General features: G+C 41.7%; 1 protein-coding gene across 3 annotated transcripts in view; it reads left to right on the forward strand.

Annotated features, from left to right (window-relative positions):
- Positions 1 to 24,745, forward strand: part of XYLT1 (xylosyltransferase 1) — a 210,506-nt gene that overhangs the window by 134,325 nt on the left and 51,436 nt on the right. For all 3 annotated transcript variants that reach the window (XM_087733195.1, XM_087733194.1, XM_087733196.1), the window contains 2 exons: positions 6,060 to 6,232; positions 6,875 to 7,077. In XM_087733195.1, the coding sequence (XP_087589321.1) occupies positions 6,060 to 6,232; positions 6,875 to 7,077 (376 nt within the window). The remainder of the gene's footprint in view (positions 1 to 6,059; positions 6,233 to 6,874; positions 7,078 to 24,745) is intronic.

Genomic DNA, 24,745 nt, shown 5'->3' on the forward strand with positions numbered 1-24,745 from the left:
GAAAAGAAGGGGTTTATAGTGGAAATCTGAGTTCAGCAACTACCACTCAGCTGGCTGTTGCAGAAATGGTCCCGCTGAAGGGAATGGGGCTGCTCCTGTGAGTTTAAGTAGGGACTGCGGAGCGCTGCCTCTTCGGAGTGATTATGGTTAGTACTCCTGCTATGATGACAGGGCTTCTGATTGCATTTATGGATGTAATAGCAGTAAATAGTGTGCTGAACTACACAGCAATAACTCTTCTGATGTCCTCTATCCATTGATTCATGCTATCAAGGCAGAGTACACACACGCAGCTGTGTTCAGATGAAGTCAGCAGCATCCAGGTATCTCTGCACAGAGGTATTCTGTTGAACAGCCAGGACGATACCAAGCTGAGAATAGAAGTTGATGGATTGATTTACAAAAAATAATATGGCTCACAAAATTCATTAAAAGATTGCTTCGTGCTGCTAGAGAAGTCTGATGATCTCATTAATTAGCAATAGAAGTAAAAGATTAACAGGTTGGCTCTGAGTTATGTTGGTGGATGATTGAGCATAATGTGGCACCACAACAAATATGAAAATGATTGCACTCTGTTTATTATTCTGGCATTTAGTAATACTGCAATAGTTGAAGATTAAACTCTTAATTATGAGTATTGATTTCTCATAATCATTTCTCAGAAAGGTGATTTCTCTGGGTTCTAGAAAGCGCCAGTTGAAATTGCACTAGAGCTGAGATTCTCCTGTTACCTGCAAAGATAGGTACGGGTTTTCCTGCTAGCACACACTGCTGTCCGTCCTGTCACGCTTTGAGCAGGAAGCCAGGAGGGCACCTTTCGCTTTTCTCAGTAGGTTTGTCAAAGGCATTTGGTCACAGAGCAAAATGCCATGGTTTGTTTTCGGTGTAGGATAGCAAAATAAATACGCTTTGATATAAGGGCTAGAAAATGTTTGTTATGAGCTGGGTGAGCACTGCCGCTTCTGTTGAGTTTCCATGTGGCAGTTTCTCTGAAGCAAGGCAGCAAGAGAAGTCACTCTTCTAACCACCGTCTCCATTGCGTAATGAAATGGCAAACTTTGAGGAAGTTTAAGACAAGTTCCTGCTCTTTCCAGGCCAGAGCTACTGTCTCACCTGTGCCAGATGGCCATAAAGAGGACACTCCATTCACTCTCCCCGCTCCCTCATATGTGCAAAGCTATTTCCGAGGCTAGAGCTGTGCTCCCAAGATGTAACCGTCACATAATAGTCTTCACAGTTTTTGTTTTACCTTGTATTAACATTATGGGCTTTTTATTACATTTTATAAAACACCGATCTGTGTAAGTTGTCCTAGAAAAAGGGAATTCCCTAAATGCATAGGAAAATTCACTCGACAGGCAATGCCCATGCCCAGAGAAGCCTTCTAGGTGAGATGGGGTGCAGCTCCAGCCCCACTCAGACTGCCCCAAGCGACCGGTGCAGTAAAAGAAGGTGGGAATTCTCCTGTGTTGGCTTGACTCGTTTTTCTTGGAAAAACAGATGATGGCACGTGGAGAGGTGACAGTGAAGGCTGGGTGCAAGGAGCGCTGCAGAGGAAGGAAGCTGCCCATGACTCCTCTGTACCTGGTGGGCGAGAAGGAGAAAAGTGAACAGAGGTGGAAATATTGTCAAGGTCTGCTTGGGACCAGAGAGAGAATGGTGGTCTTGGCAACTGCTTTTTGTTGAACTGAAGTGACTGAGGGTGGAGGCCACTTGAATTAGCACCCTGAGTGAGCTTTAGTGCATGTGGCAAATGGCAATGTAACGGTGGCACTGAGGTAGCTGTCAAATGCAAGTACTACCTTAAAATCCTTTTACATTTTTGTGGCTGCTGAATGGTACGATGTTAAATGAAATAATCTGATGCATCTTCTCTGTATTCTGTCCTTAATACCTAGAAGGGGATGCGCTCCTACATGAGAGGCAGGTCATTAATATGCAGGCATTAACGGGATGTGCAAGGCTTCGCTATGCACAAGTTTTATAGAAATGCAGTGGCTAGAGCTATTCAGATCTTGAATAGTTCATACAGCTCTGAAGTTGTACTGTATTTTTTAGTAAGCAGATACTCAATTGAATGTTTCCTGCCAATTTCATCTTATTTGCAAATCGGGCTGGCTCTTTATCAGTGGAGCAGTCTGCAAAATCGAGGGTGCTAATCAGCCACGGGCTAAAACCAGGGAAGGAACAGTATAGAGCAGAAGTAGCAGATATTCTGACAGATGGAAAAAAATACAACATTCTTACCTTCGTGAAATTCCAGGCGGCCAAGTATAGGATTAGATTAAAGAAGCCATAATAGTATGCAGGTGGAAAATAAAACTATAAAAACCTAAACCTAAAAGAGAAGGAAGGAAGGAGCACATGGAAACAGAGTTTAGAGCAGGAAAATAGCAGAGAGGAAAATAAGTCACTACAGGAATTTATTAGAAAAACCCGGTGAAGTGAGGTGGTGTTTCAGGTGAAAATTTGGGAGGATTTTGTTCTCAGTAATTGCTAGATAAATGATAGTGTGGGTATTGAAAGGAAGTTAGTTTAAAATAAAAGATCCACAATATGGCTATTTTAAATTCCCTTCACCCTCTACATATCATTGCAGAAAGCCACTAATTTCAGAAGAGAGATATCCAAAAATGTAATGAAAACCACTGAAAATATTTGAGTCCATTGATGGGACATCATCAGCTTGAAATCAAAGCAGTTTAAAAGAAAAATGGGTTGTTTTAGCAATTGCAATTGCCCTTCATTCCCCTGTCAGTTCTCCTTGCAAGCATGTTTTCTTTCTTTCACAGTCCTTTTCTGTCCCTGTCGCTGTGCAGAAGCCCCAAGCACACGCGTTGGGAAGCTCATCAGCTGTGCGGGAGAAACAGTAGAACTGAGCATAGGGAAATGGCCATAATAAACAAACTGAAAATGAAGAAGAAATGAAATTTAAGCTTTCTTCTAATCTTTCAATGCTGTTCATTTGAGTCTTATTGGATTAGTCGTGGCGGTTTTTTTAAAGAAATACCATTTAAGTTGCTGGTGTCCCATTTAAAGTTAAGAGTGATTCATGGGGCTAGAAATGTCCTGATGGGTAGTCTGAATACAACTGGGGGCAATAAAGCTGCATTAATTTATGAGCAATACTACTGCAGGTAGATGTTCCTTGTGGGGCTGCAGAGAGGTAAGGGTCTTTTACATGGGGCAGTGAGACTCTGGGACTTTGTAGGCACTTTAGTGTCTGGTACCTATGTATATTCCTGGGTAGGCACAGAGCTGCCTTTTAGCCCCTTATATAGTCCAGCAAAGAGCCTTATTCCGGAGATTGGGTACATCTCTTACACATACAACTTTCCTGCACCTCCAGGATGGAAAGAACAGGTTCTGACTTGAAGCGAGTGTGCTAGGGAAGCACTGCCGAGGAGGAGAAGCTTGAAGGGAGGGTTATGGGAGATGTTGAAACCATCCCTTGCTGGGATGTGCTGCTCCAATTGCAGCAGGATCTCTCTCTTGTGGTTGTCTAAAAGGAGTGTTTCAATTACTCAAGGGCATTTCAGTACAATTACGAGGATCGAATTGTTTAGGTAGGCTGAAACAGTGCTCTGCAAACTTTCAATCAGTCATTTTTTTCTGAGTTCATTCTACTCCCTTTAATAAGGAGAAGATGCAATAAGAAGGATTAGGCAAAGGCCTTTTTTCTGTGTCCAACTTTTGTTTTGTAATTAATACATTTAAAAAAAGAAAGCTTTTGGTATTGTTTTCTGTTATCAACATATGTTTCCAGTTCCAAAACTCAGGAAAAAGCGTCTTTCCCTCTTGCTTACTTCACACTTCGCAAATATCTTCTTTCTTGTTCCTTGTATCAAATCAGACAGACATGAGCATGCTTTTTTAATGACTGTAGGAGATGTTTCAGAAGGCACAGTGGGCTGTACTCTCGCTGTCTGATAGCTGTGCCCAGGTGCAGCCTCAAGTTTGTCCTGCAACCTAGCACAAGCCTATTGTGTCCCCACTGTCTGCGAAAGCAGTCTTAAGATGGTGAGTACGTGGAGGTGGGAGGAGAATGGTGGCACCCCAAAAGGCAGTAGTGCCAAAACTGGGTACGACTCCTCGGTGTTTTTAGGAAGAAACAGAGGATCCATGACAAGTTGAAAAGAGGATGGTCGAGCTAGGAGCTCCTCAGGGTTTCATGCTTCTTTCGAACCTGAGGGTTTCATTAGCTGTTAGAAGATCCACCTCTTATGCTCCCAAGTTTGCTGAGGGTCTTTTCCTGAGTCCCCTTCAAATTTGAGTCAGTTAGGAAATTCTAACCTCCAATAGTATGAATACCTGCCCTGGACACCTGGAATCTGCTAAATGGCATCAAATTATCTCTGACTCACTTGGACTCTTAGTTGGCTCACCAGGCTTTTGTTGGGAAGGTAGGAAAACACCAGCTTTGATGGTGAGGAAAAAAATAAAAGTGATCAGTAGTTCCTGTAAAAGCGTGTAAAACCCAGTTCTGTTGTTTTTTTCTGGGAGGGCAGGGGACACACCACTTTCAAACAAAGCAGGTTAAAGTCCTGTCCCACCTGTGGTCACTAGCCTGGCCGGGGAGTTTTATTGAGCCGATTATTTATTGAGAACATAGGTGTGCATTGAGTTTGAAGTGTCCTATTTGGCATCGCATATTGTTGAAGGTAGGTGTGTTAATGTTCTCACACATGATTGCAGCTGCTGCTTTTAGCTAGTTCAGCTCATGCGTGGCCATTTCCAAACCTTTACTTGTAGTGGGAAATGAGCATTTGAGTCCTGCTCATGTTCACATGCATTTCCAATAATTAATATTCTGATTATACTGAATATTAATGAATAATATATTCAGTATAATCAGAAGTTCAGACTTCTCAAGATTGTCTAATGGATTTGCCTTTTACAGGAAATAAACCAAAGTAACAACTCAGGACTTCAAAAAATTGTACCGGGGGGGGAGGGACACAGGACGACACGACACACTAAGTAACTTTTGAGACAATGATGTTGCCTTTTATTTAAAAAAGAAAAAAGTTAAAATATGTAAGGGGAGAATTGGAGCAGGAGGGGTTTTTTTTGAGCTTTGAGACACTTTCCTTCCTTGTTCTGCTTATATTAAAAATTTAAGATTCTTCCTAAATTGTTTTTGTTGAGAAAGGTCCTTACAAGGTCGGAGCACTCGAGGTTGTTTAACTCAAGAATGAATGTCAGGTTTTGGATAAAATTGTATTTTTCTTACATTGTGTTCAGGTTTCTGAGTTGAAGAGCTATAACACAAACCAAAACCAAAGCACTTTAAATTCCTGAGTAAAAATGTCCCTCTGGCTCTTCAGTTAATCAGTACATCCTGTCTTAACCTTACACTGTGGTGTTTGCTTTAGAAAATGGAGAGCAGAAATTCCTCCATTAAAATAAAAATGAACATAAATTTTAAATAGGATTGTAAGAGCCCCTCTCCTACATGAAGAAGTAGGAGAGAAGCAGGTTGCCATTTAAATGTTCCAGGATACATCTGCTTTTACAAGTAAAGGCTATCAGTCGAGATAATCCTCAGCAGCTCTTAAGTAGCAGAGTTTCACCAGCTTCTCAGCAGAGCTGTGCTGATCACGGGAATGAGCATCTTTTGATAAACGGGGGGTTTCATTTCTGGGGGAGCAAGGGGGAAGTTGGCCTTGGCATTTTTTGAATACTTTGAGCAGTGCTTAGAAACTTTGATGTGATTCCTTTGAAGATGGAAATGTGCATACCCAGGTAGAGCTTGATCTGACTCATAAACATTTGGGTACTTATTTGTGTTCATGCAGCCTTGTCCAGGTTGAGGCATGCAGGTAGGGCTGCGTGGGGAAGGCTGGCATGGCTGCTGCCCATGGGGTGATGACCTGGTACGGTGACGGAGGAGAGGGGTACGATCTTGATGGCAAACAGGCTGGCACCCCTTGTGAGTTCTCGCTTCTCCTTAAAAAATGCTTTTGAAGAAAGAGCCAAGGTGAAATGTGTACTGCTCTCTGCACCCCTGCCCTGTGGATACACTCAGAGATGTCCTGTGTTTTGTTTTTGAACAGGAAAAGCCAACAACAATGTACAGTGGGATGAGGACTCCGTAGAATACATGCCAGCCAACCCAGTCAGGATCGCATTTGTCTTGGTTGTTCATGGCAGAGCTTCTCGGCAGCTCCAACGCATGTTTAAGGCTATTTACCATAAAGACCATTTTTATTACATTCATGTTGACAAGGTAATATATCACTGGTTATAAATTGCCTGTCTCGCCATCTGTTAGTCTACCCATCTTTGTCATCTTCTTCATCTTTACCTCTGCTGCATAGAGTACATGTCACTTTTTGTCTCTCCATCTGTTATATGTTTGGAGCTTCTTTTTTTTTTTCCCTTGTTATCTTCTCTATGTAACAGCCTTCATTTCTCCTTATATGTCTATGAGTATCTATCCATGTCTGTCTGTTGTACATTTAGTTAACAGTAATCAATAAGTTGATGCAGACTGACAGTGGTGGCCCACTGGAGGGAGCGCTGACCTGAGGTGCCTTGGGCAAGTTACTTTACTTCACACTGTAAAAGGGAGGTCGTAACAGTCACCTCCTTTACAAAAGCCCTTCAGGATCTACTGATGACAAATGATAAATAAGAGCTAGTTACACTGGTCAGTGATTACTGAAGTTGTAATAAAAAGAATTAAACAGGGGTCTCTGCACATTTCCAAGTTAGTATTTAGCAAAAGAAGGTTGTGCGCCATAGGAAGTGAGGGCAAAGTAATGGCAACACTCAGTGAGGCAAGAAGTAGAGCTGGTGGTTAGTGAATACAGGGAAGGACAATTTTGGACAGAGTAACTTGAATGTATTACTCTTTTCTCCTGTAAAGCGATCCAATTACTTGCACCGGCAAGTGCTCCAGTTTGCCAGCCAGTACCCAAATGTGAGAGTCACTTCCTGGAGAATGGCAACTATCTGGGGAGGAGCAAGTCTTCTGTCCACCTACCTGCAGACCATGAGGGACTTAATGGAGATGAATGACTGGCCATGGGATTTCTTCATTAACCTCAGTGCTGCCGACTACCCAATCAGGTACAATGAGTATTTTAAGAATGTACATGTTTTGTTCCTAAAGGAAATATGTATTGTAGGATATAAGGGATGACATGTCTGTGCTGCGCTGCAGGAAGCAGAGGTCAGAGGAGCAGTTTCTTCTGTCTTACAGCAGAAGACTAGTCTTGGTGAGGCTAGTGTCTGACAGCAAGACTTTAGCCAAAGAGACAATCACCTTACTGGATCCCATGTGTCTGCTGTTTACTTAGAAGGGACAGCGGCTGTGAGCAGGCTAGCAGCACTGGTTCTTCACTTTTACTGAGGAAGCAGGGGCTGCTCTGTTTAGTTGTTATTTCCAGCAAGGGGCACCTGCAAGAGAGGATGAGTAAAGTAGCAGGAAGCAATGGAGCTCAGCAAACAAACTCCAGGTATGGTGAGATTCCTCCCTCCCAGGGCTCTGATCAACAGTTTGATTTGATGTCTCAGAAAGTGTTGAAGGTATGAATATAGATTCAGTGAAGGTAATGTTCTCCTCTTCCTTTTTTTAGTACTTTTTCTGCAAAGGATAGTGATAGTAGAAGTGACAAATAAGTTGCTAGGAGTCAATTATATCTTCAGCACCAACCGTTGCCTGAATATTCAGATGGCGTCAAGCAAAGAACTTCACACACCACCACATGACAAGGCTCGTGATTTTAAGTGAAATTGTATTCTTTCTGGATTTACATAACCCAGGCCCCACTGGGTTCCATAAAGAAAAAAAATTCCCCAGCTGCATTCCGTAAGGTTTACTACATTGTGCAAAAGTAGTCTGTAAAAAAAAAAAAAACCCAAACCAACATCAACAACAAAAAACCACTATCCAAAAAAGAACCAGCCCCCCAAAAAACAAGTGTCCTCAAACTGTTGGTTTTAGGCTATAAGAATTATCAAGAAGAGGGAAGGAGGAAATTCTCCTTGTGACTTCTGTTTCCTGGTATGTTGAAATGAATTGATGAAAGGGGAAGTAACTGTCTTGGGCGATTTTCTGATGAGTGATGACATAACATGCTTTTAATACTCATAGAAAAGAAATATATTAGATTCTTTCACTGCCTTTCGCTGCTTAGGTTTCTGCAAGATCTCTCTCAAAGTACGAGTCCCTTCCTGAAGCTGCTACTCAGCCAGAAATCCGCACTGAAGTGAAAAATGAAAAAAAACATGAGCATATGCCTTAGGAAGGATTTTGTGAGAACTGACAAGAGGCTTTTTTGCTGGTGCCCATTTCTAAGCACTGTCAGTGAAGTGCAACGCATTTTGGGGAGCAAAATCAGGGAAGAGCACAAGAGTCACAGAGATGGCATTGATATTGGAACATGGGGATTTGACTTAAGAAATCACAATATTTCACATTGCATCCTATTTAAATACTTTTGGTGTCCAACAGGAAGAGACCTAACAATTTTGACATGTTATCCTTGCTTGTAAGGGAGAGTATGTAGTTCTCTGTATATCTCTTGAGTTTTGGGAAAAGCTAGCTTGTTATTCCCTGTCGTTCATTTTCCCAGTGAGGAATGCTGCGCTGATGATAAAAAGTAGACTAATGCAAGACCATAAAGGAAGAGCTAGGTTTTGGCACTTTGAATCAAGTAAGATAAATTGGAGGAGAATAATTGCTGAAGGTCTAGTATAATTATAGTCCAATTCCAGCAGATGTATCTGGTTATCCTGCTGTGGTGTTGAGTCCACCCTAAACATCATGTAATGCTGAGGCCATGACCTGTGGTGGTCTCAGCTGCTCTTAGTTCCCTGTGGAACAAGTTAAATCACAAGGCCAAATGGGATCAGTCACTTACAGACATGGCCATAAACAATCACAGGATTTGTTGAGTAGACTGTAGTCAGTTCGGTGTTAATGGATTCTTTGTAATAATGCCGTGGTACCTTGCAGTCATTCAAACTCTAAACAAATGCCATTCAGCTGAAAAAATTCCAGGCACTTGTTTCTTCATAGGGGAAATTCTTGAAGGTCGTGCTTCTCCATTGCAGCCACTCTCGGCAGCCAGGCAGGCATTTGAAGTGCTCGCTTCCCTTTCTGTCAAAATATTCTGTTACCAGAACTGATGGAAATGTGCTTCCTCTCCACACCATACACTTCAACAAAAAGTAAAAAGCCTTTTTCAGTGCTACAACTTTAATGACAGTAACTTATAGGAACTGTTAAATTTTTTTGAATATGGAATATTACAGCTATAAACCCTGGAAAATGTTATCTCATCAAATATATATATGAGTCCATTTCATTTTCATAGTAGAGGTGCTATAAATTAATATTCTTTATAATCTTTAGGAAGACATTACCTCTCTGCATACCCCATAGAGAGCTGATTGTTTTTGCAGGAACTTGTAAATGGGGTGTTTGAGGGTTTTTTTCCTTCTTTCAGACCTCATGCCGTGATTTGTGAGATAATGGGCTAGGGGCAGTTTACACTTCTCTTACTGGTTAGTCATATTTCAGTGGGTTTTGCTAGGTTTCCCTGCATAAGAACATACGAATTTTGTAGATTAATAGTTTTTACCCAGAGCTGCTTCACATTAAGCTTTCACTTCCCATCTGCCATTCCATCTGTAACACTGAAACCTTTACTACTTCTTTTCTGATAATAAAAGCTAATCCAGCCTTATAAGTCAGAAAAACACATTCAGTATGTGGGGTTAATACTATATGATGAAGCCTAAATCTGTCTGGGGAGCAGTCTGGTATGTTCACAGGCTACATTACAATTGCTAGGAGCCCTTCATCCTTCAGAAGAGCTGTCCAGAAGCAGATGTCAAGGATCATACTATATAAAGGCAGGGGAAAAAACTGTTAGAACCATTCATTTTGTGAGGGAAAAATTAAAAATGTGTGAAATAAAACATATGCAAGCCAGGAAAATTCAGATACCCTTATTATTCTTCCTTATGCCATAATGTTTCATTTGTGAAGTGGAGTCTGTAGGTCCAGCACCTAGCACAAAGGAGGTGCTAATCCATGTGCTTCTAGTTGTTACTGCAGTAGGAATCACTGGCAAACAGAGTCCAGACATAAAGGCGCCTCCAAAAAAAACACTGTTTCTCTTTAGTCATGAGGCAATATGCTATTTATTGGCCTAAGTGAAATGATGTGGTGCATTATCCAACCTTGACTCCATTCAGCTCCGTTAAACATTCTCAGCAGGAAAACAAGGGGTGAAATGGCTAAAGACAAACCTCTACAAGCGACTTGGAGGTGAGAGGTTGTGTGACTGCCCCTCCTTTTGCTTTGGGGTTGTGAATGAAAAAAGGGCACGTGCCTTCAGGGTTCTCAAGAAATCATCTCTCACAGTCATTGCATTCATAAAGAAATGAAAGAAACCAACACCTTCCTTCCTTTTCCTTAACGTTTAATTTTAGTGGCATTTTTTTCATGATTTAACGTCTTTTCTTTTGAGGGCCTCTTTCAAAACTGTGGGAAAGCTATTGATGTCTTTAACCTCTTACTTTACATGGGTATCTATTTGCATTATTTATTGTCTCTGACAAACAGCATCAGGTAGTCAACCTTATGTTCAGGGACTGAAATTTCACTCCCAACAAGGTGAACTATGGTAGAGCAGCTATTGATGCTGAATGTTTAATGTACATTGCAGGAGTCCTTGGATAATGTGGCAGGTGAAGTGTTGCACCACTTAAATTAAGAAGTTTAATGAGATCATTTAACAGTGAATGTCATGTCAGTGCTTACCTGGCCGCTAAGCTTGTATAAAGAATAAACATAATGAAACATTTGAACTATTTATAATTTACAGTAAATCACTGAGCATCAATCACCAAAGGGATCACCAAATCTAATTGCCAGCTAATGCTTGGTCTTTAATAAAGGTCAAGCAAAATTATTAGCAGAAGCTTGGGGAGTGCTTCAGAATAGTAAGAAAATAGAGTGGCTTATTGATGGAGCCAGGAATGCAGCTATGACTACATTTTCAATTATGAGCAATCAGGTACAACAAAGGAACTTAAAAGAAACCCTGTTAAACTACTTGTGTTTTGCTGTTAGGCACGGTTTTAGAATAAAGGTTGCATAGCGGTATTTTTCATAAAAGCCTGTGTTGTGAAGACTGTCAAATGAGACACATTCAATAGAGGTATTGGTCTGGAACTTGAATGAAATGTGTATCATAATACAAACAGCACCTGGGGAAGAGTGACCACAGACTCCAGGGAGTAAATGGAATGATCTGGCTGGGACTGGTCCTTGAAACAGGTGCCAATTTGGTGTGATTTATGGAGATCATCATTGTCAGTCAGAATCACGCTCAAAAAATAAGAAAAATGAGCTAGCAGAGAACTGTTGACTGACCTGCACTTGTTTTATTGTGTTGTCCTCTGATGGTCAAGGTAACATTGTTAATGCTAAATAGCAATATTCATCTAAAGATATAAATGCTCCTTTAGGAACTTGAGGGATGCCCTTTGAAGTAGGTAAACCTTTTTCTCAGGTTGATGTTTCCAGCCCAGTCAGCCAGCAGCAGACAGGCAGTCTGACTCTCAGTCCTGCATTTCCTCCAGCAGACCTGTACTCCTGACTCTTTAGGAGAGCTGCTAGCAAAGATGACCGCCCAAAATCAACAGTTTTATTTGAACTCCTGCCAAATCCGAATGTGGTAGACAGCCAAATAGTGATAAAGCTGTCCTTTCACTCATCTGTTGTACTCACAGCTTTCATCTCTAATAACTTACATGGCCAGGTCCTGCACTGGGGCTATACCAGGGCTGCTGCCTTTGGATATCAAGAAAGGAAACTGAAGACAAAATGACTGTGAGGAAAATTACTTACTTACAATTCTTCTCCTCTGCGAGCAGCCAGATGAAGTATTGGTTAATATGAAACCGAAGTGATGACTTCTGAATAAGGTCCCTGGGCAGCAAAGTGTTTGCCAAGAGTGAGAAGGCAGGAGTGGAGGGAATAGGTCTTCAGATTTTCATTCTGGTGGCAAGTGGAAATAATTGTAACCAACAGGTTTTAGAAAGAAGTTCAACCTTTGGGAAAAATGCTTCAGCACTTTTTCAAGTTATTTTTCAGGTGCCAGAACTACCTGGGAGAACTGCAGTTTCCTTGTTTCAGCCACTGGCCCAGATTCATCCCCTGCAAAACATGGGCGACTACCACTCTATATAAACTATATCAGGGATGACTTTTGCTCTGTCAAATTTACCATGACCTGCCCAGATTTCACCTGGGCAGTTGACCAAATGACAGAACCTTTAAAGCAGGGGACTGGAAGAAAAAAGTGAGAGAATACAATTTGCATGGAGTTGAGTAAACCAGACTCAAGCTGTCCATCTGCTTTTGCAAAACTGCTCAGGCTTTGGAATGTGCAGACTTGAAATGCAATATTGGAAATGCAGGAAAATCTCTTCGTAGAACTGAAACAATGAACTTAACTTTCACATACAGCACTCTAGCTTTGTGAGAAATGTCTGAGACCCAGTTGTGCCCTCTTGGTGGTTATGAACTTAGAAATCCCAAAGCCGCCAGGGCTGATGGAAGCTGTGTGATGGCAAATAGGAGCACCGAAACCATTGGCTCAAAAGGTATTATCTCTCTCTCACTTCTCAATTTGACTTGACTTAATTTAACAATTCTATGTCTCACTGAGATTCAGACTTCAGAGCTGTCTCTTACAGATATTTCCTTCCTGGCAAGACATAAGCTGCTGCTGGACATGAAAGCCTGTATAAAAGATACTGACTTTCCAGGGCTGAATTTGACCTTACACCCCATAGGAAGCCACCTGTTGCAATGCTGCTCTGAAATGCAGGCCTTGCCACTAGAATAATGTACCGGGCACTAGGCAAATAATACAGCATTCTTAGAAGTGCCCTTTCAAATGTTATCCTGAACTCTGAAGCACTGGTAAATCATATCTAAACATCTAGATGGGAGTACAGCGCAGGTAGCTTTTGCAGTACAACATCTGTTAAGGTGCCATCGCCTGAGGTTTTTATCTCGATATTGTCACTGACATTGTATGCAGTTTTGTTTGCCCAGAATATCTTATCTGGCAAGCCAGATGTCAATCCACTCTTAATGCTTCACAGGGAATCTTTTTTCCTGTCCAAAATGGAACTTTATCACTGTTTTTCTTGAATCTGCATTCTCTGAGAATTTCAGATGTGCTTCTTTCTTAAATCCCTCAAATAACCTTTTCTCCTCCTCTTTCCTCACTTTGCCAGCACATTTGCTTGAGATTTATATGTGTTTTGAAGGTTGTCTTTTTGGTTTGCTATCCCACTTCGCTGTTTTACTGTTAAATTATCAGTGGTTGGCAAAGCAGTGGTTTTGCACATGGTCACAAATGGGTGGGGTGAAATGTTGAAAGTATTGTGGCCTAAAAATTTTATTTACATCTGGTGTTAACATAATGTTTTCTTCAACCTGGCAAATGTTAGTGATGGGAGACCCACCCTTTCTCTGTGCAGCCACAGCAGCTGAGGTTACGCTTTCTCCACCTCCCCTCCTGGGTTTAAGGCTATAAAGCAGCTTTTGCTTTTGGAGAATTGTGACATCTGCAGCTCTTAGTAACTTTTTTGGATGTTTAGTACTTCTGAAATGTTCTCCATAGCAGCCTCAGTCTGGCAACAGAAATAAACGCACCCCAAATTGGAGACTGGCTTGGCTATCCAGGCATCTCTACAGTGCCTGCAAATTAAAGATGCATCAATAAAGCACATTTTTAGAATAGCAATATTACTCAAAGTACCCTTGTACTTGGCAGCACGTTATCTTGTTGATTACAGTGCTAAACATTCAGCCCTTCATCTCTTCCTATGTGAACTGAAGCATCTGAGCCAGCGTCTGAGACCACTCAGAGGGCCGCCTGGCAGATGAAAGCCTCAGATGCCAAGCTTTACAGTTTGATGGGCATTGCAGCATCTGAGCACTTGCTGGGCTGCCTGGCTGGTATCCTCTTCTCTTCTGCCTTGGCTCTGGGGCTGCTCACAGGGAGGTTCTCCAACAAAGAGCCAAAGGGTTTTCATCTGTTTGCCATTTGCTTTCTGGATGCAGTTTATTTTTTACTTATTTATGACTGAGAAAAAAGTCTATCTCCTAAAAGAGAGTTAAATGCGGGTCTTCACTGGATACCATTCAGCCTGATCTATAAACAATAACAGTACAAATGTTGTGGTAATGTGCACCATTGGTTCCTAGGCAACACAGTTACGTCTTTTGTCTTCAGGATGCTAGAATAATATCTAGAATAGCATTTTTGTAAGGGTAACTGATGTGTGGGGGCTGAGGAAGGCATTGAGCAGTTTGAGGGATCTTGCCAGCTCAGCTATTTCTCCTTCACAGCTCCAGGGCTATTTGTGAAACCTGTTTTTCACTTACAACTTGTCTTTGTGGACAAATAGGCTAGGGTAAACAAGTCAAAAAAAGGGTCCTTCATGCAGAATGGCTCTTGTACTTTAAATCCATGGTTAGCAAAATTCCTCACTAGCTGTCCCATACTGGGACAGCCCTTCCCATGGTACTCAGCTGCTCATTGCATTCCTGGGCAAGAAGCTCCAGTGGGCTTTGAGAGTGTAGTGGGATGTTGGTCGTTAAGGAAATCCCAGGTGTGACTCGCTCCGGTGCGCTCTCCTGCAGCTTTGCTTCAATGGCTTTTACTCTGGGGATTTAATTGTGAGGTGGGTAACAGAAGCTGCAGAGAAACAAGTCCTTGTGGTGTTTACCTGGGTTTTATGAACAGAAACTCTTTAAGCTCTCTTCAGCTGGGTTTTGGGTTTTTTTTGTTTTTTTTTTTTAAAGTTCAGTAAAATCATTATCAAATTCCAAAAGCTAAAACTGCTTGAAAGAGGGAAACATTCCTATTATAGCATTGCATTTTAAACACATTCTCCCTTCGTGGCCTTGCTGAATTCTCTCAGGAAATTAAAAATCTGTTGAAATTGCCATTAAGACACTTTTTTGTTTAGATTTCAGGATGCCACTTACAATAAAACAGCTGCAAAATAATATCTGGTGGCAGTTCAAAATGAAGATGAAGCAACAACATGTGCTATTATACCTTTCCCAAGTCACTCTTAAATAGTTGCGAACCAAAAGGCCATTAAAGGGTGAGCAAAAATGTTGTTCTGATTTAGTCTTTCAGTGGTGATATTGAAATAGAAAGGAGAGGAACAGATGAATAGATGAACTCTGTTCCTCCAAAATAGAGCTAAAAATATGAGTTGAGTGGTATTCAATGTTAAAGATTTTTCAACCAATTTATACGTAAATTCTGGTCTTGATATTAAATTATGCACTTTGACATTTTTTTATTGAGGATTACTGCATGTGAATGAGCTGAAGTTGAATTAAATACTTTGCAACAGAATTAAAGCTGCTTTGGAACAACAGATATTTTTTAAAAAGCACTTCTGTATAAAGCAGATTCAGTAGTAACCCACTGGGGTTACAAAGCAAGGGTGGCACAAGCGTACAGTCCCAACTGCCTCTTCCCTTTACTCTGATCCAGTGGAAACTCCTTTTTTTCCCAGAATCGCGGTGCAAGGTAAGAGCCAGCTGGCCACCAGCTGCCTCGCTCCCTGGAATTTATGTGGAGCGCTGATGGGAAATACTGTATTAACTTGTACAGAGACATCTAGCGTTGCTCTGTCTGCCTGCTGCTGTCACTCAGTGAAGTCCCTAAGACCATGCCACGTGCCGATGCTCCAGTCCGCAGGCTCTGGAGGCTATGGGATGGAGGAGGATGGTTGCAGGACAGAGGTGGGAAGCACGAGGCTGAGATCTTCCAGTGTGCTCCCTTACATGGGAGTTGCTTAAGAGGCTCCTTCGCCTTTGTTCTCTTCTGCAGGGCACAAACCCCCACTTCATCAGTCTATAAATGCGGTAGAGAAGGCCTGGCTCAGCTCTCACGTCTCTGTAGACCAAAAGTGATACCTGTGCGTATGTTCAGTGCTGCAGAGCTTGGGTGGATCAGAAGAGAGCAGGGCACCTCTGTGCATGCTTCGTCCTTTGGGATGTGCTCCAGAATGTGGCTCTTTCTCCCAAGCTTTCATTTTTTTTTAAATAGTCCTGACTAGTGCCAACCAGTCAAAACTTTAGATCTTGAGATATTATGGAAGCTTTGACCTGGTGGTGCAGAAATTCAAGACCTACATTTTGCTGTGCAATCCCAGGGAGAATTAGTGGCTAGTTGGCCTTTACAGTTGCACCTTACTACAGGTGAATACTTCATTTCTGCTTGTTCTGCTCAGCACTATTAGTCGCAGTGCATTTATATGATACTTCTGAATCTCTCACTATAATAAGTAGTAGTGCTGAACGCCGTTGACTATGTTTGTGACTGCACTTCTGTAGTTCCAGGCTGATCGGAGGGGAAGAGGCCCTAAATCGTTCATTGTAGCGCACATTCCGCTCTGCCACACGCCATTTAATTATATCCATCATTCAGCGTTACTTGATGAACCAGCTGTAGGCACAAGCATCCCTAACCTTTCATCAGGATAATTGCACTTTTTGCCACATTAGGAGTTGGTTTGGGGCCAAGTCTTTTCCAAATACAGAGTCAACCTCTGTTTAAAAGTTTGCTGCCCCAAAGTAATTTCTAGCAAGTAATCTTGCAACAATGCATTCTTGGGGCAGCTGAAGACTAACAGATCTATAAATCCAAATTGCTTATTTGTGTCATATTATGGCTTTAAATAATTGGGGCAGCCTTGGGGGATGTTTTAGCACTGAGTCAGATCATTGTATTCTGAAGATGGGAAGCACCATGCCAGTCAGGTGCAAGGTAGCCTCCAGATGGTTTCTGTGGCAAGGGCTTGCAGGAACCATGGCTATGCATGCTGTATGAGGGTCGATGTCGTTGCTAAATCTTCGTATAGGTGGTATCGTGTAGGCACTGAGACTGTTCCCACAGGGCTCAAGTCATGTTGCTGGTAGCAGCTACAGAACTATAGCTGAAGGCTGAACCACCCTAATCTTTCTTCTGTGTGTGAAACGGGTGCATGTGTTGTGTCAAGAGATACCAGTGCTGGGTATCACCACAAAGTGCCTGAAGGACCTCCAGGCTTGTGAACCATTGCAACCCAGGAGGGGAGAGGCAGCCAGGACGTTGCTCCAGGTCACCTCCTGCCCACTAGGCAGTAGGGCTTGGCAGGGTCAGGAGATCAGCTGGTGACAGACTGCCTAACTTAAATTCACATGCCTTTTTTATAGTCTTTTCTTGAGTTGAAGTTAACCACTGGTTCTCTTCCGATCTCATGATTAAATAAGATTGTATTGGTTGCAGCACTGTTGAGCACAGCAGCGAGTGGGAACACCAGCTTCCCACCCTCCCAGTTGTCTTCTCGTCAGCCCCAGTTATATCAGTTAATGGATCTATGCATTCCCTTTGTAGTTTTCTTGCTCAGACCTCCTCTCTGCCGCATGTTTGTGCCCCTCATCCCAGCACTGCATTCTTCACTGACTTACTCCAAAACAGTCCTAAAGAAGAGTAGGGCAGGATATCAGCTGGCACAAATTGTCAAAATAAGATTATTGCTCAACCCAAATAAAGGTAACAAAATGTGACCTTCTGCTGTTAAAACCAATTAAGTTTCCTTCCATCAACTCTCAGTTCATTATCCCTTTCACCCCCCAGGCCCTGTTCTTCCATCTTTTCAGGCTTGGTGCAGAATTAATGTTAAATCCCATTAGCCTGACTCCGTTTTCCCCATTTTGCCTTCTGGTCCTTTGAATTGATGCGCTCCGACAGGTTGATTCAGCAGCTCAGGGATCAAAGGGAGTGGCAGGCCCACGAGGAGCTTCGGGAAGGGCCTAGTTTAACTCTAATTCGCTTTACTTTTAAGTGAGTCTTGTGAAAGGGCCTCAGCAGCGGGGTCTCGCCGGGAGGAGGAAGGGCTCTCAGCTGCATCGCTGGCGCAGAGAGCACCGCATGGCCCGTCTGCTAGTGGGGTCCCACGACTCATTTCTTGGGATAACTCTAGTTAGGAGATTGAAGCTCATCATTGGATGAGTGTATATTCCCTCTTGTGTTTTCCTTGGAAAGTGTGGGATGGAAAAAAAAAAGTTTCTTTACCCAGATACATCTTTCCTGCTGCATCAGAAGGACCATTTGCTCTCAGAGAAATGTTTGACTATCTTGGCCACTTTTTGTCTAAGTTTATGCCGCTAATTAAACAGAGAGATGGCAAGACCCGATACCAATATTGAGGGACCAGGCTATACCTTGTGGCCTGTCAGAAGGGGCTTTCCTGCTCCCTTTTCCAGCAGCGGGACGGTGGCCTGAGGTTTCCTGCTGCTTCCAAGCTTAGCATGAGCGCTTCCATTTGTTTATTGACATGAAGCGTTGGGTAGCTGCTGTGTTGTGTGGCAGCAGCCTGGTGAGCTTTGCAGAAGACGCTGGACCTTTGCATTTGGGAGCATGCCTGCCATGCTTTCCCCTGCATGGAGCTGGGAGGCGGCCCTGCAAAGAGGGGCTGTGGCGGGATGGCTTGAGCGGCGAGCTGAGTGTGCGGGGAGGAATGTTTTTGCTCGAGTCCTGCAGTGAACCGCTCTTTGATGTTTTACCAGGCATCTGCGGATTTTGAAGGTGGTGTGGGGAAGATATGATTGAATAGCTCTCATTTCCTGATACGACAAATGGGTGAGGGTGGGGTGGCAGGGTGAATCATGGCCCATGGGGAGCACGCAGTCAGAGCGAAAGCAAGTTACGTTTCAGAAACTGAGAAATGACCAGAATTTAACATTTAAGCTGGAAAAGTGACACCTTAACAACTGTATCTAGAAAAGCAAAGCTTTCTCATGAGTCTTAAGTTGCAAGACTGTTGCAGGTGATTGAGGAGCGCACAGCCCACAATGATGGACTTTAAATCCGAGGCGGATCTGCTGAGTAGATCCATCCCTGGCAGGCAGCCTGCCCTAGCCTGAGACCTGTACGTGTGTCGCCCTCACGTTATCCTTCTGCATGTGACGGTGAGGCTCCTAGTCCCAAGGTGAGATGTCTCAGGAGGGGAGTGCCATGCACATGGCTGCGTTTCTTCACAGATGCCGGAGGGTTTCCACTCCAGCAGGACAGCAGGATCTCACCCCCGGACTGACAGACTGTGATCTGCTGGCAAAACTCTGCATTGATGAGCAGGGTGGAGAAGGCAGCGGTATTAATACTGCTTGTGACTGAGTTTACTTCACATAAAATACTCTCAAGGTCTCTTTCTCCCCACTTTCTTGGGAGAAAGTGAACATTTTTTATTATAATTACTCAACCTAATGAGCAAATCATTTTTCGTATTGACTTGCACAAATAAAATTTCAGATGGACGCGGGAATGTATAAATTAGATGAAGTGAACGATTGCTTTAAATCTATGCTCATATTTAATTTTAACATCTTCTCTTTCACACAAAACTCTTGGTAATTTAATTTTAGAGATGGTGAGAAAAAACTGCTGAATATAAAATATGCCATGTAAAATATACACGGTATAAACAAACAAAAAGATCCCATTCAGCCCAATATCTAGATGTTTTTCTTTTAACCAAAGTCTCACTAATTTGAATAATGGACTTGATCATTTCTGCAGCTCACTCCACTTGCTTATTTAATCAGTGATTATTGTTTTCATCAAAATGGGATGTATCGTGTAGGCAGATGGGGTTCTACATGAATATGCAACGGCAGACAAATACTGAAAAAACACAAAGCAGGGAGCATCGTTCTGTACTAAGTAAAATCCCAATGCTTTGATAAACCTAAAAATCTATCATGTTTAGTTTTAATAATTAAACATCCTTGGGTATTAGCAGCTGGTTAGGCAAGTATTTCACTACTTTTTTTTTTTAGATTCTTTTCAGCAAATACATTAAGTGGGCTCAGTTCTTTTTGTGAGATAGGATAGTCATGTCCGTCCTAACTCTTTGTAGTGCTGCATCTTTACAAATGATATGCTAGCATCGACAGGAGGATGGCTTGTGTTTTGGGCCATCAAGAGTTCATGTGTTAGCTTGTTAAATGTGGTAGTTTTCTATACTGATCTCTGCATTGATGCAGTTGATTAGTAATGGAATGGCTTGTTATTGTAATAACAGGTAAAGGCAACTTTGTGAAAAGTAAGTTATCTTGGCAAACACATTTCAGCAGCTGATAGAAGTCATGTAGTGACTGGCAGCAATTACGTTTTCTGCCACTCTGACGCTTTAATGAATGGGCCGTATGGAAAAAAATGGTTGCTCAGGAACTTTTCCTATGGAGAATTACCTACTGTGAAACACGTAAGCAAGGAAAAACAGAGCCGTTCCCAGAGTGACCGGAAGACAGTGCTAATTTTTGTCTGTTAACATGCTATGCACACAGGCTAACAACATACCTTCACAGTCTAATCAGTCTAGCCTCTAAACTGGGAAACACCACAAAACTTTTGTTACAATTTCCCATAGGCCATTCCAGGAACATAGAGCCAGGTTTATGGTCTGGCTTACAGTAGCACTGCACTGATTTTGGAGCATTAGAGATATGAAAACAGAATGAAATGTAGTCTTTTGCATAGGGCTTTATCAGCTGGAAAGAGGACAGAAAAAAACTATTTTTCATTGATTAAAGGAATTGCAAGAGGGAACTTGTCTCACTATTGAGGGTACTAAGAATATTAGTATCTTCAGGAACAAAATAGTGGTTAATTTATGTACTGCTTTCTTCCAACATGCATGGGGTAGAAGAATGGGCAGAAAGTGCATTTACCGATGTTTCTGTCATTCCACAAGTTATTTTTTCTTGTGGGAGAAAACCGTTTTTGTCACAAAAGTTGTTAAATAGGAATATGCTGAAAAGAGAGAAAATAACACCCAAGATGTTGGTTGTTTTTTTTTTCCCTGTGGGGTTAAAATTAAGTAAATAACATCATTAAATTCAGGCATTCTGGGCATGAACCCTTTTTAAACATGCATCTCAGTGTAAATAGCAACGTCGCTTAAAGCTATGTAGCTAACCTATTCAAGTACACTGCTGCTTCCTGCTCCCTGTCTATCAAAATGATCATTTACATAAACACTCAACTTCCTTATAGATGGAAATGTAAAATATGATAGACCTTTGACAGTATGATATTAAAATGGCCTTTCCGCGGTGAATTTTCAGCAGATAGCGCGTGTTCATTAGCTTCGCACTTTGCATTCAATCACTTCATACAGTCTTAATAGAAAAAGGTTAAAAACGTTCAGACTTGGACTCATTGATGTCATCCACCTAACCGGTGCAGTTTTATCATGAAAATCACAATTCTTTCCATTTATCCTAACCACAGCTACCTTGGAAAGTTGCTGACTAAAGTGTTAATGGCAGCTATTAGTGGAAGGTCAGCTAAAGTGACTAGGAACATTGGTCTCGTTGTACTTTGTCTGAACCCATCCGGCTGCGCGTGACAAGTTTCCCGTGAAGTTCTTTGCAATATGTGCAAGCTCACCTGCCCCTGCTTGCACTGATGCTTCTCCTCCCTTTGTATCATTAATTTGGGAAGAATTCATTTTGAACCAGAGCGATGACTGTTGTTGGCTTGTCTTCTGAAAGCCTGCCATGTGGCATGGAGAGTAAATATGGACAAGAACAACTAATTGATGATGCTGCTCAGGGGAGAGCGGAGTTGAGCTGAGCTGTAGCGTTACTGCCGAGGATCCTGGCCTGGCTCCGGAGCAGCAGCCGTGCCCCTCCATGGGCCCCCCCTTGGACCAGAGTCAGACACCTTCCACTCTACTGCTGGAGGATGTTGCCTCCTGTCTGCAGAGGCAAAAGAGACCCAAAACACCTGTATGGCTTATCCCTTACATGCCCGTTAACCACAGCAGAGGGGATAATATTTAACCATTGACTCTACCTGAGAACAAAAATTAAAACAGAAGGTTGTATGTTAGGCTATTTTTTTTTCAATTTGCAGATTTGTGTTGGTGGGACCAAAAGCCAAAAACGGCTGGAAACAAACTAGAAATGTGCCAGAGCCAAGATAAATGGACTAAAATATGGCCAGACAAATTGCTTGTACTACAGGCAGACAGAGACTGAAGTGGAAAGCAGGCAAATGTGGCAGCTCTGTCTCTTAAATAGCTTTCACAACTTTTTGTCTTTTTTATTTATGCCCATGAACAGAAACTTCTGCTTGTGAACATGAAATGCACCAATGCCAAAAGGAGATCTGCTTACTCAAGATTGGCACCTTAGTTTAGGAGAGCCAGCTCGTGTTTGGAGCTGAGATAATGCTGAGTAAACTTTGGGTTACTTATCCAAAACTGCTAAGTATTTTGGATCAGGCTATAATTTGAAGTGTCTAAACCCCACATTGCTGTATTTTCTTTTCAGCAATCTGCATTATTTTAATTTTTAAATACAGATAATGGGAATGCCAGCAAGGCTCAATAAACAGTTTTTGCCAGCACTGACAAAAATGAGCTTTCTTCCATACATGCAGTTTAACTAAACTGACATCTCTTGTGAATGTAGTGGGAAAGGAATTGTGCTTTACTACAATATATACCTTTAACAAGTTTTCTAGCCCTTATCTAAGTTAGACATACGCCTCTGCCTTTACTTAAAAATATTTTTTGGAAATATGCAATTATAGGCCTTTTTAGCAAAGACCATCTGTCAGGCACTCAAGCTCTGGGCTAGCAAGATGGAAAAAAAAAAGAGATACTAGTGGTGATGTGCTGATCATTCATAAACTTAAATAGATAAATAAATAGAAAATTGTTTAACAGATCAGGGTGAAACGTTTCCTTCCTTTCTAGCAAAATGTCTGTGAGTTGAATGCATCAACACCAGGTTATTTAGGGAGTAATTCGTCCTTCATGTAGCTGGTTTTCTTTGATTATTTTCATGTGCACCAGGTTCTGTGCAGTTGCACATTTGGAAGGTACTTCAGAAGCTTTTGTTATTCAAGTGTTTTTTCAGTGCATTCATTGTTGATAAGCATACATATAATCTAGGCTTAGTGATTGCATAAAATTAGATTTATGAAAGGAAAACTACTTTAATGCATTTCATAATTTTACTATAAAATATATAGGTTGCTTTAAAATTGGGAAGAAAGAGCTCCATATAACAAGGTATTACAGGATAGTGTTTTTCTTATTTCTTTACTTTTTATCGCAGCAGTAGGGATGCTCAGAAAATGTCATTGTCACAGACAAATGAGCTCCTAAGATCAGTTCAGAGGTACTCCTGGGACTGAGGGGAATTTTTTTTTTAATGTTTTGTAAGCATTGATGAGTGAAATCTCAAACCATCGGTGAGTTGTGTGATATATCTGTGGTAGAGATGGGCAAACGGAGGTACAACTGGATTGACCTCCCTGGAAAAGCCTCCTTAATAAGTGTACTTGTGCACCTAAGAGATCTAAGATGAGTTAAAGAACAGCTCTCAGCTCTTAATCTTGTGTGTAATCATTGCACATGCTGCTTCCGAAGACATGGACATGTAGACCCTTACCCATAAAGTAATTTATGAGAATATAGTGTGAAAGTCACATCGTTCAGAAGAGCTACAAGTATGCTACAGTTAAGCACATGCTGTTAAGTGCTTTACCGGATCAGACACACGGTGATTGTGCTATAGTAAGGTGTGTTTGATAAAATCCTGGATAATTTAAATGCTTGTGTTGAAATTGCACTATAGAATACGAGTAGATTACTTTATGCCTAGCAAATAGCTAAAGAAAGTCAAAAGCAACAAGTTAAAAAGTTTTAATGAGTGCATGCGGTGAGTGTTTATTATTATCATAAAAGCTGTAGGGTTTATTAGCTGATACAGGGCTGGAGTTTTTCATTAGCCAAAGGCATTTCAGGGTTTCATGGGATATAGCTGGAAAACATTCCAAACAAATGAATATTCTGTTTTAAAAGAATAATGAGACGTTGAGGGTTTTTATAAACTCCAAAGTTTGCTAAACCAATATCTCTAATTAGATGAAGAAACTCTCTATAGAGGCTTTGCATCAACGGCTGTGCACATAGCAAATGTTTTAAGCATTTACATATCAAATACTGCTGGCAGCGTTTTGGCTGCAGTCCAGAGCTGCAGATAGTTTTAATCACATTTGTTCATTAATCCTTGGTGGAATTCTCTTATATGGTCTCTTTAGGATTTTCATTTAAGCATGTGCTGCTGCTTGTCAGCAGTGGGCTTATTTATTTATTTTATGAATGCCGTCTGAAGCCTTGAATTTATAGAAAATAGGTTGTGGAGTGGCTCAGGAAGCAGACGATAGAGTATATTCTTTTTGTCTCAGTAGATCTCCTTTATACGCAAGCATTTATGTACTCTCACTAGGAAGAGGTTTATTCAGCAGTGTGACATTTAAAGACGACTTTCACTCTTTTGTGACTATGTTAGTTCTTTTCTTTCCTATAGGAAATAGACAATGGTTGAATGGGAAGCAGTAATTGAAAGTACAGCAAAGATGATTGTATTGCTAATAAAATGTCTTGAGAGTCGTACAACACTGGCAGAGCTGCACTGAGAATAGCTGCATCCCGTATGATGACTGATCAGTGCCTGGAGCATCAAAATGCAGAAAGCCAATGTTTTGAAATACACGGGTGCGACTTCCCAGCCCAGATGGCAGCGCTGTTGCTGGAGCAGAACTCTAATCTCTCAAGTACTCCAGCGAGCTGAGCTGCTAAGGCAATAGTTTTCTTCCATTATCTTGTTCCT

The sequence above is a fragment of the Nipponia nippon genome, unplaced genomic scaffold (genome assembly GCF_047370975.1).
Source record: "Nipponia nippon isolate SJK-2023a ecotype South Korea unplaced genomic scaffold, ASM4737097v1 scaffold_5, whole genome shotgun sequence".
Classification (NCBI taxonomy): Eukaryota; Metazoa; Chordata; class Aves; order Pelecaniformes; family Threskiornithidae; genus Nipponia; species Nipponia nippon.